Source organism: Rhamphochromis longiceps, linkage group LG20 (assembly GCF_057381845.1).
Source record: "Rhamphochromis longiceps isolate RC_006_pf linkage group LG20, R_longiceps_female_GT1.1, whole genome shotgun sequence".
Taxonomy (NCBI): Eukaryota; Metazoa; Chordata; class Actinopteri; order Cichliformes; family Cichlidae; genus Rhamphochromis; species Rhamphochromis longiceps.
This window is the reverse complement of record NC_140576.1, coordinates 20,126,956-20,141,989: the sequence shown is the minus strand read 5'-3', so window position 1 is coordinate 20,141,989 and position 15,034 is coordinate 20,126,956. Positions and strand designations below refer to the sequence as shown.

At 45.5% G+C, this 15,034-nt stretch overlaps 1 protein-coding gene across 1 annotated transcript in view; it reads left to right on the top strand.

The window, feature by feature from the left end:
• Positions 1 to 15,034, top strand: part of LOC146645192 (voltage-gated potassium channel subunit beta-2-like) — a 256,340-nt gene that overhangs the window by 194,068 nt on the left and 47,238 nt on the right. The window contains exon 12 of the mRNA XM_085394518.1: positions 14,276 to 14,370. Coding sequence (XP_085250644.1) covers positions 14,276 to 14,370 — 95 coding nt within the window. The remainder of the gene's footprint in view (positions 1 to 14,275; positions 14,371 to 15,034) is intronic.

Below are 15,034 nucleotides of genomic sequence, written 5' to 3'. Positions count from 1 at the left end.
AGACGGACAAGCCGCTATCACCATTTAAGAAAACAAACAAAACTCAGGCGTTGGTCAATAAAGTAAAACGTAAGCCAAAAAGAAAGAGAGCGCCTCACTAGCTGAAAACCACCAAAAACACAGCTCACTAGCTGAAAACCACCAAAAACACAGCTCACTAGCTGCAAACACAACACCCACTCAGCTCACAAGCTGTAACCACACTACTGGCACTCTGGCCCAGAGCTCACCTTTCCCTGGGCTTAAATACTTTTAATTACTGATGTGAGTCAGCTGTGTAACAGGGAAAGGTGGCACCTCAGGCAAAAGAGATGGTGGGACACGCCCACACAGGCACCTTCAGGAGGAGGCCCTGCTAGGGCCGTAACAACTGAGCGTGTTTCCATCTTCTCTTCAGATACATATCCTGAGGGTCAAATAGTCCGGGTGGTAAAGATGGTTTTCCTTTCATCAGGAGGATGTGATTTGGTGTAAGTGGCTCTAGGTCTTTTGGATGGGTCTCTCATTTAAAATTGCTTCAATTTCACATAGAACCATATTTAATCCATTGTCGTTCAACTGTTGTTGCTGAAGAACGGATCTCAGAATCTTTCTGATCATACGAATTATCCGTTCCCAAATTCCACCATGATGTGATGCTCCAGGCGGATTAAAACTCCATCCTATTCCAATGTGTCGCAAAGCATCTGCTATTTGGGTATGTTTCAGCAATTCAAGAGCCTCCCTTAACTCTCTGTCTGCTCCGACAAAGTTGGTTCCATTGTCCGATTGGATGTGAGCGACTTGACCTCTTCGACTCACAAAACGGCGCAAAGCATTAATGCAGGCATCTGTGCTTAGAGAGCTAGCCACTTCCAAGTGCACTGCTCGGCTGGCTAAACAGGTGAAAATGACTCCATAGCGTTTAGCTGTACCTCATCCTCTTTTCACTTCAATAGGTCCGAAGTAATCAACTCCGACATTGGTGAATGGTGGGTTATCTGGAAAAATTCTTTCCTTGGGTAAATCTGCCATCTTTTGCTCCAAGGCTTTTCCATGATATTTTCTGCAAAAATTACATTCTGCGATAACCTTCCTTACAGCTGAGTTGGCCTTTGTGATCCAGTATTTTCTCCTTAGTGTGGATAAGGTGTGGTTACGACCGCTATGACCAAGCTGTTGATGAATGTGCTTTAGGATGAGACTTGCTACATGTTGATCCTTTGCAAGAACAAAGGGATGCTTCATTTCTTCTGGTAAGGAGCCCTTTGTCAGTCGTCCCCCAACTCTTAAGAGGCCTTCATCGTCAAGATAAGGATCTAATCTATAAATTGAGCTGTGCCTGCTCACAGAACCTTTCCCACTTGACAACGTAGCAATCTCCTCTCCAAATCTTTGTTGCTGGCAAAATCTAATAATGGCAAGCTTCAGCTTCCAGAAGATCCTTTGAAGATAGTCTGTACAGTTGCATTTTCTTTACTTTCTCCTTTGTAGTACCCTTAAAAATTGGGTTATCTGAGTAAGGTTGCGGTCTTCTTTTCCTGTCTCTCATTGAACGAAGGATTGCCTTCAGTCTAAGGAAAAAAGCAACAGCAACCTTGAGCCTTCTCCAGTCTGAGAAGTACACCATCAATTGACATGTAGCATCAAGCAAGTCTTTTACTTGTGTAACATTTACCGTGGCCTCACCTTTGACTTCAGGGTCCTCTGGTTCTAAGGAGCATTCCATTAGATTGGTTGGCCAATCACTTTCTGGCTTCTGCAGAAAGCTTGGTCCTTCGATCCAGCGGCTGCTATGAACAACGTTCCCAGCCTTGAGCCCTCTTGTAGCATCATCTGCTGGATTTTCCTTTGAGCTTACATATCTCCATTGTGATTGTTTAGTTCCAGTTGTAATGAATGAGACTCTGTTTGCCACAAAGGTAAGGAATCGTTTATCCTCATTCATTATATATTTGAGTACAGATGTACTATCTGTCCAAAATACAGATTGCTCGAGTTTCATTCTCAACTGAGCCCTTAACATGAGATCCACTCGGACGGCAACTACAGCAGCTGTTAGTTCCAGACGTGGAATAGTGACAGGTTTTAGAGGTGTTACTCTTGCCTTGCCCATCAAGAATGCTACGTGGATGGATTTCCTATTGTCTTGCATGCGCAGATAAGACACAGTTCCATATCCAGATTCACCAGCATCTGAAAAATGGTGTAGCTGTGCATGTGAGAGAGGTCCAAACTCTCTTGGTTGTATACACCTTTTAACCTTGAAATGGGAAAGCATTTGCAAATCACTGAGCCAACTTTTCCACTTTTGCAACATGGTTTGGGGTATTGGTTCATCCCATCTCAGTTTCCTTTTGCAAAGCTCCTGCTGCATTCCTTTGGCAGGCAGCAGGACTGGTGCAAGAAATCCCATGGATCGCAAATAGAACTTGATATTGATAACATTCCACGCCTAGTACAGGATTTTTGAGGAACATCCATTTTGAAGTTGAATGTATCAGTTTCCACACACCACTGCAAGCCCAGAGCTCTTTCTACCGGAAGTTTGTCTCTGTCAAGATTTAATTCTTTCAAGTCTTTAGCCCTTTGATCCTCTAAGATACTTTGCAACAGGGTGCGATTGTTATTGACCCACTTGCCCCACAGTCAAATACAATTCTTATAGATTGTTTTCTGGGATGGTAAACTGCATGATGAGGAATGTACCACTTCTTTCCATTTTCGCAAGACAGCTGCTGTGAAGGTATTTGCTCTGCATATCCATTACTTATCATCTCGTCCATAAAATTTTTATATTCTTTATGCAACTGTTCATTGTTGAGAAGTTTTCGTTGTAGACTTTGCAATTTTTGTTTAACTATGGAGAAATTGTTTTGGCATCTTTATGTTATCCTTTTTAAAAGGTAACTTTAAACAGTAGTGTCCATTTTCCATTGTTGCAGATTTTTCCATGATCTTCATGAACTTAAGGTCCTCCCTTGACAAACCCTTTTCCTCTGTAACCCTTTCATTAAAGTCATAGTTATATTGACTTTTCAACATTTCCTCCAGCTTACAAACAGATATCCTATGTACAACTGTTGGTGGGTGCTCGCTGTCCAAGTTGCTTTTACCATCTTCCATGGGCCCATTTATGACCCAACCCAATGCTGTTCTTATAGCATATGGGCCATTTCCCTGGCTATGAATGACCTCCCATGGTTCCAATAACTTGGGAGCGTTGCATCCAATCAACAAGTCCACATTAGCCATTATGTGGGGAATTTGAACCTTTGACAGATGTGGCCATCTGATCAGATCTTCTTCCTTTACAAAGTAATCCTTGGTGACAGACATCCTTTCCTGTGTTGGGATTTCTGGAAGTTCATAGAAGGCATTGCTGCCTAAACCAGAAACTTCAAGACCAGTAAGTGAGTGGGCAGAGACGACCTTTTCTTGACCCATCGTTTGTAACAGGAAGTGAGTTCTTTTGCCCACAAGATTTAGCTTTTGCATGAGGTGCTCTGAACAGAAGCTAGCTGAACTGCCAGGATCTAAAAAAGCATATGTCTGTATGACATGACTACCTTTAACAGACTTTATTTGAACTGGCAGAATGGAAAGCAAACCGCTTTCTCTTCCGGCCCCTGTATGACCACAAGTTTTCATAGGAGTTACATTCTTTGAAGAGGAGGGCTCTCCATAGCATTCAGGGCTTACACCATTGTTATCAATATGGAGGACAGTGGGATGACCTTTACCACACATTCTACATATCAAACGCTTAGCACAGTCCTTGCTTATGTGCCCAGCACCTAAGCAACCAAAACACAGCCCTTTCTCCTTTAGAAAAAGCATTTTGTCTCTGTGCTTCTTCCGCTGAAACTGTTGACACTTCTCCAGTGTGTGTCGTTGAGTACAGCAGACACAAGATGGCTTTACTGTAAAGTCATGGCTTGTTGTAGTAATCAGCCTTTCTGTGCTGTAGGTTTTATTCATGTTCATGGGTGTGACTGTAGCAGCAAAGCTGTTCCCTTTAATTTGTTTGCTTGGTTGCGACTTCAGTCTGTTGTCAACCTTTGAGACAGGGATTGTTGACGTTACATTCTGAATGTCCCCAAATAAAGGATCCGAAAGAATTTTCACCTGCTTTTCAATAAATGCAACCAAATCTTGAAACCGAGCTCTATGTTTAGAGGTTTCCAATATATATATTGTGGGCGAGCGTGGCTCAAGAGTTGGGAGTTCTCCTTGTAATCGGAAGGTTGCCGGTTCGAGCCCCAGCTTGGACAGTCTCGGCCGTTGTGTCCTTGGGCAAGACACTTCACCCGTTGCCTACTGGTGGTGGTCAGAGGGCCCGGGGGCGCCAGTGTCCGGCAGCCTCGCCTCTGTCAGTGTGCCCCCAGGGTGGCTGTGGCTACAATGTACTGTAGCTTGCCATCACCAGTGTGTGAATGGGTGGATGACTGGATATGTAAAGCGCTTTGGGGTCCTTAGGGACAAGTAAAGCGCTATAAAAATACAGGCCATTTACCATATCATATGCAACGGCTCCCCATTTCTCTCTCATTTTATATGGCAACTTGCACAAAATGATTTTCATGTTCACTGGCATAGGGTTAGGGTCATAGGTTTTCATGACATTACAACTCCCACGTAAGAAAAGAGAATATGCTTGCAATGATTTCACATCTTCATTTTTAATTGCAGGCCAAGATAATGCCTTGTCAATGTAAGCAGTTGCAATTTTATATTCATTTCCGAAGTGTTCTTTGAGCAGTTGCTTTGCTTGTATATAGCCTTGTCCTGCAGCCATATGTTGACAACTGCGTACCAGCTCTCTCGGCTGTCCTGTTGTAAACTGCTCCAAATAATACAAGCAGTCCTTCTTATTGGCCTTTTCTTCCACTCCTTGTTCAAACGCATTAATGAAAGAGATGTACTGAAGAGGATCACATCGAATACAGGTATTTTCCTGGATGGTAATGACGATGAACGCTGATGGTGAACAAGGGTTGCAGTTATTTCATTTTGTCTTTGTAAAATGGTACAAATGTCCTCCGACCGTCTTTCTCCCGCTGTAGGAATTGACCTGGGCGATGGAGGATCCACATTCTGAAATTGCGTTTTGATGACCGTTTGAGCTTGTGGCTCACTTTCAATTTCCGTTCCTGACGGGATCATTGCAGATATGTTGCTTTCAGTCTGTACTATTTGCATTGCAGGTTTATCTTCATTGACTGGTGTACTAGGCTTGACTGCGGCTGAAGCAGCTGTTTTCCTGATTTCCCTTTCATAATATGAATTCATAGCATTGAATTCATATTATGAATTCATATTATGAATTCAATACAAGTTCAAAGTATGTTAGATATACTTTGAACTTCAGCAGCTTGGAAAACAGCTAACTTTGCAGAAGAGGCAGAAAGCAACGCTTCAAGCTCAAGCTGTTCACGTTTCCTCCTTAGCTTAAGCTCTTGCTCCTCCAAAGCATGCTTCTCTTTTAGGACTGCCATACGAGCGAGTAATGCTGCCTTTTCTGCTTTTGCTTTGATTTTGGCAGAAGAAGTTGTGCTCACTTTACCACTAGATGACATATCACCCTTTAAATGTAAATGTTCGCAACCTGATAACCATTCTTTCACTTCATAAGTGAACTCATCATAATGCATTGTTTTTGCTTTAAACCATGTTTCATGCTTTTCTTTTTCATCATCTGGTAACAAACACATCAATGAACCATGAACTGTTTTTGCTTCATTACACAAACCAACAAAATCATTGAATGATGCTTGAACCATAGAAGTTTCATTTTTTTCCATTGAGACCCTTATACCCTCTTTTAAATTATTAGCTTTATTTAATTTAGCTTTTCTATCACGTTGCAGTCTGTCTAGTCTCTCTGCAAGTGCCTTAGCAGTCAATTTCACCACTCGTTTTTCCTTTTCTGGATGTGTCCCAGCCTTGCTGGCGTTCCTACTTTGCACAGCTGATTCTGCAGCAGGCTCCGGGAGCCTGTCAGCAGCTTTATTTGTGTCCATAGTTCAAATGTTCCAAAACTCAAATATTTATCAAGTATTGAGGGTTGCGAAAGTTTGTTTATAAATCAGATTCATTATGTTTGACCACCAATGCATTGGAATTACGTCTTCTTAAATAAGTGTGCACACTTTTATAAATGGCCATTTATTAGTAGCGCTACTCATACCTTGCGTTGGGTGCCGTACTGATTCCGATGAAGAATTCTGAGTCCTCTCCAACATCCACGGAACAGTCGCCAAGCATTCCACGTCGTCAGCTGACAGACCAATAGTCCAGCTGTCCGCTCCTCGTGAACCCTCCACGGTAACTTTTTCCAAACACCATTCAGCTCTCCGTGGCGATCGATCACTCAGACTTTAATTGTCCTGTTTGCGCCGAGTCCCCAAAAAGTTGGCACAAACTTTTCCCCAAAGAAAAGCAAGTTTGTGACTCTAATGTAGAGGCTAAGCCTACGCTTGAAGCCACTGAGGTGGTCGTTAACGGGGGTGACACGATGTCACTGATATGCATGAATTAAGTAAACAGTCCAATAAATCCAGCAGTATGTATCTTGTCCTTTTTGGTCTTTATTCCGTATCAAATTAACATAACAGCGCAACGGTCACAAACTGTTTGCCTTCTTACAATTAATGACATACATGACGCCGATTACGTGCATCTATCTTAAATACCTTTACATGATCAAAACAGAAAAAGGTGACATCTAGCGACCACATAAGGTATTAACACAAGAATGGCTCCTACAGTAACTGTATTCTGAATACTACCTTTTAAACGCTAACTGTAATGGAATACAGTTACTCATATTTTGTATTTTAAATACATAACACGGTATATGTATTCCATTTCTCCCCAACTCCCCAACACTGCCTACTGTTGTGGAATCAGTTACACCCAGGTTCTTTTATTCCTTGGGCATCCAGAGACGGCACCGGAACTCATTAATCATTTTCACAAAAACCTTTATTCATCTTCATTCATCTTCATTTAAGCATGCATCTTCTAGAAGGGAAGATGTGCAAGGCCTATGTCCCTCTGCAAATCTTCTACTCCTCTGTCTGTGAAACACAGTTTTGTAGAAGTGACCCCATCATAAAACCCCCATGGTGTGCTGCAAACTCTGTGTCTGTGTGTATGCACGAGCACGTGAGTGCCTGTGTGTGTGGGTGTGTGAGTGTAACAGTTTAAGCACTGTGTGTGTGTCTCTGCGTACGTGACTTCCTGGGGGTCATAAAAGTAATCTCACCCAAGCTACACCAAATTCCTCTATACAACATAGAAAACAGAGTTAACATATTACAAACACTGAGACCTCCACTCTGCATCCACTGGGCCATTGGCCTCTTGTTGTCTTACATTTACAGATAAGGTGGAGAGTCTCCTGCAAACCTACTTCTAAGTTATAACAATTATGAGTTTTATTAAAGGTACAAGCATCAGCATCAACAACCCCCAACTGTAGCTTCCTGTCTCCTTTTATGGCAGTGCCAGTGTCCATAAATTCCTTTCTACGTACGTGTGTGTGTGTGTGTGTGTGTGTGTGTGTGTGTGTGTGTGTGTGTACACATATTTTACAAATTAAATAGAGTAAACAATAAATAAAATATATAAAAATATACAGAGTTGAGACATGTGCAAAACAGTGGCATTACTGTACAGTATGGAGTGCATAATGTTGAAGTTCCAGTAGTGAAGGTGAGGTGTCTATGACGTGTTCAGCAGTCTGATGGCCTGGTGGAAGAAGCTGTCTCTCAGTCTGCTGGTTCGGGACCGGATGCTGCAGAACCTCCTTCCTGATGGAAGTAGTCTGAACAGTTTATGGCTGGGGTGACTGGAGTCCTTAATGATCCTCCCCGCTTTCCTCAGGCACCGCTTCCTGTAGATGTCTTGGAGGGAGGGAAGCTCACCTCCAATTATCCGTTCAGAGCACCGCACTACTCGCTGGAGAGCTTTGCAGTTGTAGGCGGTGCTGTTGCCATACCAGGTGGTGATGCATCCAGTGAGGATGCTCTCAATGGCACAGTGATAGAAGGTCCTGAGGATGCGGGGGCTCATGCCGAATCTTTTCAGTCTCCTGAGAAAGAAGAGGCGCTGCTGCGCCTTCTTCACTGTTTTGTTTGTGTGTACTGACCACGTAAGATCCTCAGCCAGATGTACACCAAGGAACCGGAAGCTGCTCACTCTCTCCACAGCAGCGCCGTTGATGGTGATGGGGGTGTGTACTTCTCTGCACCTCCAGAAGTCCACTATCAACTCCTTTCTCTTTGCAACGTTGAGGGTGAGATGGTTGTCTTGACACCAGTGGGTCAGGGCGCTGACCTCCTCCCTGTAAGCCGTCTCATCACCGTTGGTGATAAGACCCACCACTGTAGTGTCGTCCGCAAACTTCACAATGATGTTGGAGTTGTTAGTGGCTGTGCAGTCGTAGGTGTAGAGTGAGTACAGGAGAGGGCTCAGTACACACCCCTGTGGAGCACCAGTGTTCAGTGTGATGGGGGATGAGGTGATGCTGCCCAGTCTGACCACTTGGCGTCTGTCAGACAGGAAGCTAAGGATCCAGCTGCAGAGGGAGCTGCTCAGTCCTAGATCCTGCAGTTTCCTGTCCAGCTTCGAGGGAACGATGGTATTGAATGCTGAGCTGTAATCTACAAACAGCATTCTCACATACGTGTCTCTCTTCTCCAGGTGTGACAGGGCAGTGTGTAGTGTCAGGGCTATGGCATCATCAGTGGACCTGTTGTGGCGGTATGCGAACTGTAGAGGGTCCAGTGAGTCGGGTAGTGCAGAGCGGATGAAGTCCCTGACCAGCTTCTCGAAGCATTTGCTCACGATGGGGGTCAGGGCTACAGGTCGCCAGTCATTCAATGAGGAGATGGTGGAGGATTTGGGTACAGGGACGATGGTGGCCATTTTGAAGCAGGCTGGGACTACAGACAGAGAGAGGGAAAGGTTGAAGATGTGTGTGAACACTCCAGCCAGCTGAGCCGCGCATGACTTGAGGACGCGGCCGGGAATCCCGTCCGGACCTGTAGCTTTGCGTGCGTTCACCTTCCTGAAGCACTTCCGCACATCCTCCTCAGACACAGTGTGCGCACTGACGTCATCCGCGGTGCGCACACTGTCCAGTCTCATGGTGTTCGCTGTGTCGAATCTAGCGTAGAATACGTTTAGATCCTCACACAGAGAGGCCGTGGTCTGCGGTGTGCTGGGTTTCCCTCTAAAGTCTGCGATCGTGTTTAGTCCCTGCCACATACTCCGAGGGTTGTCAAACTGTTGCTCCACCCTGTCCCTGTACTCATGTTTGGCTGCTTTGATCGTCTTCCGGAGTTGGTAATGTGCGTGTTTGTAGTCCAATGTGTTCGCGGAGGCAAAGGCGGTGCTCCGTGCCGCGCGAACATCTCCGTTAATCCAGGGTTTTTGATTTGGGAAGGATTTAACTGTTCTGGATGGGACGACATCTTCCACGCATTTCCTGATAAATCCGCAGACTGAGTCTGTGTACTCATCAATGTCCCTAGCAGCCACGTGAAACATTTCCCAGTCCGTGTGATCAAAACAGTCCCGCAGCGCAGACTCCGATTGGCCCGTCCAACAGTGCACCGCCCTCCGGGTTGGAGCTTCCTGTTTCAGCTTCTGCCTGTAGGCGGGCAGGAGCAGGATGGAGCGGTGATCTGATTGGCCGAATGGGGCGCGGGGGAGGGCTTTGTATGCATCCCGGAAAGAGGTGCAGCAGTGGTCAAGTAGCCGGTCTCCACGAGTGTTGAAGTGGATGTGTTGGTGGAGTTTCGGTGAGACTTTCTTCAGGTTTCCCTTATTAAAGTCCCCGGTCGTGATAAACGCTGCCTCTGGGTGTGCGGTTTCCTCGCTGCTGATCGCGCTGTACAGTTCCCTGAGTGCTCGGTCAGTGTCGGCTTGTGGGGGAATGTAAACAGCCACAATAATCACTGCTGTAAATTCCCTCGGTAGCCAGAATGGCCGGCACTTAATCATCAGGTACTCCAGGTCCGGTGAGCAGAAGGATTTGACCGGGTGCACGTTCGCATAATCACACCAGCTGTTGTTGATCATGAAACATACACCACCGCCTCTGCTTTTCCCAGTAAGATCCTGTGACCTGTCCGCGCGATGCGCGGAGAACCCCGGTAGTTGTATTGTACCTTGTCCAATAGCCAGGTTTCTGTGAGGCAGATCACGCACCAGTCCCGCATCTCTCGCTGGAATGAGATCCGTGCCCGAAGCTCGCACAGCTTGTTCTCCAGAGACTGCACATTAGCCAGTAATAAACTAGATAACGGTGGTCTGTTAGTGCGCCGTCTCAGTCGAACCAGAACGCCAGATCTTCTCCCTTTGCGTCGGCGTTTGCGGCCTCCAGGGCCAGAGAACAAAAGCGTCTCAGGTGAGATGAATGAGGGTCTGCAAATGGAGCGTCCGTGTTGCAAAACTTGAACTCTGGAAAGTTATAAGAAAGACCGTCTTTTATGTCCAGTAAGGTTTGTCGGTCGTACACAAGGAGACGTGCTACTCGCGAAAAAATAAAGGAAAAGTAAAATTAAACACAGAAAAACAGCTGTTGCTTGGGGGAGCTCGCGGCGAGGCTGTCATACTCGGCGCCATCTTGTTTATGAACCTCTGATCTAAACAAATTTAACACATCATATTATAATAATTATTTTCTTGTACTCACACTACCTGTGGTTAGGGATGGGTATCGTTTAGGTTTTATCCGATACTGGTGCCAAACTGGTACTTTTGAAATGGTGCTGGTGCTTAAACGGTGCTCGAACCGGAGCTTAGAGAAATGCGAACACAAACTTTGTCCAAAAACCTCTTATGTTTTTATTTTTAGCAGTCTCTTTTTTTCTGCAAAATGATAACCAAGTTAGCCTTTTCTGTTGATACAACATACCTCCTTTGGTTGGAACCGGTGGCTAGGGCTAGGACTCTCCTATTTGGGTTCTTGGGGGATGTTGCTAACTCCAGGTTCGATAACAGGCACCACTCCCGCAATATATGTGCTTGGTGTGAGGTCTTGCAGCAAGCTATCAAATATGGTGCTCTTCTCGGGTTTTAAAAAAACGCTATGCGTGTTTCATCAGATTCGAGGTGTTACCTCCTTTGCACAGTATCACCTTAGGCTGCTGAGTTTGCATCTTTTGCTGTGAAGTACAGCCAGACTTTTGACCACTTTGCCTTGAGCATTTTTAATCTGTAGCTCTGCTCTAAAAGAACGCACATACCTGGGCCTGCCTACTATCCCTGGAAAGGTAAAATGATTGGCTAGAATCGAAAATGTATGACATCTCAGGAAAAAAAAGCACCGAAATAAAGCACCAAAATGCACTGGGTGCCATAATGGCACCGGATATCGGTACCCATCCCTACCTGTGGTACTATGTGACTGTGTGCGTGGGTTGTGTAAAATGTAATTATTGACAAGAGTCAACAAGCACTGATAGTGTAATCTACAGCTGTGGCCAAACGTTTAGAGAATGAGAAGTCTTGGGGTTTTTTTTGTTTGTTAAAGTTTCTTTTTACAAACTTTGCTGTTTCAATAATAGTTGTATACCATATTATATCACTTCAAACAGAGGTGATCCAGTAATGCTGCACTAATGAATTAAACTATTCACTTTAGCTAACGTTATGTTGTGCAAGACATTAATAAACCTAAAATACAATGTTTTGGACATTCATTTGTATATTTCCCTACTGTAGGGGGCTCTGAGAGGGTACAATATGACAACTGTGGAATTCTATAAGAAACAGTCAATCATATTTGTTTGTCAAAGCTGAACCAAGGGCAAACTACGCCAAATTATAAGCATAAAAGTTACTGTACAACTATCATTTTTTAACATGACGCTTGTTCTTATACATGTGATACATTTATTACCAACCAGAGAGTTTATCTGCTGACTTTTGAAGTCTTAATCCAGCTCCAGCTCAAGATAATGTAGATTCCCATCAGTAACACTTTCGTTCCGCTGATAAAATGTAGTTCTATTAATCTGCGCTCAATTACCCTGGAAGCGGAACTGGATGCAAGTAACAAAAAAAAAGAATTTTGGAACTGAAATTCCAACTGAAACTGAATGGTGATAAATGAAACTGAAATTATTCAAGAGCTACATTTTTAAAGGACAAAATACAGTTTCAAAGCAAATGAATTAACTTCAAATTCAGTTTCTGATGGCACAAAGGTCTGCCCATAGTACTGGCCATGTTCCTGGCACTTCGGCACTTCCTGTCTCGATTGCGTGGTTGTCTAGACAGACAGCACAGTTGCCTATATCAACCAGCAGGAGGAGCTGGGCTCTCCTCCCCTCTGCAAACTGGCCGCCCAGCTGTGGCAGTGGGCTCACTGCCAATTCCTCTCCCTCTGGGCAGTTCATGTGCCAAGTTCCCTGAACATGGCAGCAGACATTATGTCCAGGGGCAGTCCATGCCCAGGGGAGTAAAAGGCAGAGGTTGACTTCTTTGCCTCCAGGAAATTGACACACTTGCCCTCTGTACTTCTCCCTGAAGTCCGACGACACCCCTCTAGGGTGAGGTGCCCTTGTGCATCCCTGGCCCCAGGCACTCCTTTACACCTTCCCCCCTTTCTCCCTCCTCCACTCGGTCCTCCGCCCTGGTTTTAAGTAATCCCACCCCTCCTGGATGGCATGCCCTGGGACCTCCTGCCCCAGGCCGGAGGGTCGCTCTTCCATCCTTTCCCCGCAAGGCTGCGGCTGATGGCCTGGCCCCTGAGGAGGAGAGGCTGCGCTCCTTACGACTTCCTGACCCTGTTGTGAACACCATGCAGGAAACTTGTGCACCATCCACGAGGGCTTCCTACTGCTATCACTGGGGAGTGTTTGCTTCCTGGTGCGTGGTCCACAGGCTGGACCCCATGGTGTAACAGTTGATGCCATGGTGGTCCATGGACTGGACACCCAAATTGCCACAGTCAATACCATCCTGCAGTCCCAGCTAGAGGCAGGCAGAGCTGCTGTTATCCTTCATGGGTTAGTGGCTGTGATTAAGGCTGTTCACCTTGGTCGCTCAGTGCTCAGCAACTGAGCACTGAGCGACCAAGGTGAACAGCCAACTGCAAAATCAAAGCAGCGTTAGCGTTGCGCTAACGCTGCTTTGATTTCGCGTTTGCTAGGGGTGTCCAGGACCTAACAGCTCGGTTTCCCCTTGGGACCTGGAACTGGTCCTTAGTGCCCTCCAGTGCCCTCCATTTGAGCCCCTGGAAGATGCTAAGTTGAAGTGGCTATCGCTTAAGACCACCTTCTGGCCATAACTTCCACCAGAAGAATAAGTGAGCTCCATGCACTGTCGGCCACAGTGACTGCTTGATGGGAAGGGGGTGGTCCTCGGACCCAACCCTGCATTCTTGCCTTCTTGCCACAAGTCCTCTCGGACTTTTACTTTTCTCAGACGGTTGAGCAGCACTCAGCTCCCACTGAAGGGTTGGAATGAGAGGCAGCTCTGCGTCTGCAGGCTCTGTGACCTATCCGAGCTCTGGTTCTGTATGTTGCACGTACCCCGTCACTTTGGACAATGGACTAGTGGTCTAAGTCCCAGTTAATCCTGCAGGCTTATGCTTCAGTAGGAGCTCCTCTTCCCTCAGGTGTTCAGGCCCACTTGACCTGCAGGGTGGACTTCTTGGGCCATATGGAGGGGCGCTGCCCTCTTGGCCATTTGTACATTGATGACTTTGTCCTCGGCCACCACCTTTACGCAAATTTTCCGCTTGAACGTGGCAGCCTGCTCATCTCTTGAGAGCAGATGCTGGGTGCCCATTGGTGGTAGCCATCGTTCCCCGGTCAGCCTAGCATCTTGTGGGCTGACCTAGAGTGGCCGCTCAGTTGCAGTCCTTACGTCTTTTGGGACCAGTTCAGGCCAGTCTTGCATCTGGCGAAGCCCTGACCGGGGTGGCATATGTATATGTACATTTGTAAATAGTTTGTAAATACATTCTGGGATTTGGTTGCACTGTCTTCTCGTGGGGTGTCTTACAGAGTTACCCCGTACATATGGAATATATAGCAAACTGGAGAGTCTCGATATGATAGAGAATGTAAGGTTACATTGTAACCTTTGTTCTCTGGGTCATACCCCATACATATGGAATATGTAATGGAGTGGAGAGATATTATCTCACTCAGAGAACCAAGGTTACAATGTAACCATATGTTAAGTGGCCTTCTGAACACCGATTCATAATCTGGAAATTAAAGAAATAATTTTTTAAAATATTCTGTATGTATTCCTTTTGGACATGCAGGCATTGGAGCTATGACATGGTGTCCACTGGCTTGTGGGATCATCTCAGGGAAATATAACAATGGAATCCCTCCTTATTCACGTGCTTCACTTAAGGTAATATCCCAATATTTAATATCCATCTGGTATTAAACAAAGGAACTGTAATGGTCCTGGGTTGTTTGACCCAGTTTTTTGTGTTTCATTGTATTTTGATATTCATTGTTTATGTTTTGGCTCATTGAGTCTTTTTTGAGTCTGTGTTCCGTCATGCTACCTGTTCCAAGGTTGCCTAGTTTCAGCTCTTTATTCATTTAGACTCCTTATGTCATCTTCCCTTGTGTTGAAGTTCCCCTTGTTGTTGTGTGTGTCTTACCTCTTATGTTATGCCTGCGTGGTTTATGTTGTCAAGTTCGGGTCACGTCTGTGTTCCGTCATGCTACCTGTTTTATGTTGAAAGTTGTTGGGTCTGTGTTTCCACAAGCCCCGCTAATTCTAGAAGAAAACAAGACAGTCGATCGATTATTTGCGCAAGGGAGGCCTCGTCTGTGTCCACCACGAAAATGACCCTCAGATCTGACCTCCTCCTGCTACCTTTTATTGAGAGACAGTTCACACAAAACACGTCAGAACAAAGCCACGCCCCCTTAGTTCTAAGACAAAGCATTGTATGTATATGTGTGAACTTCTGTAAGAATGTGTGTGTGTGTGTGTGTGTGTGCGCGTGTGTGTGTGTGTGTGTGTGTGTGTGTGTGTGTGTGTGTGTGTGTGTGTGTGTGTG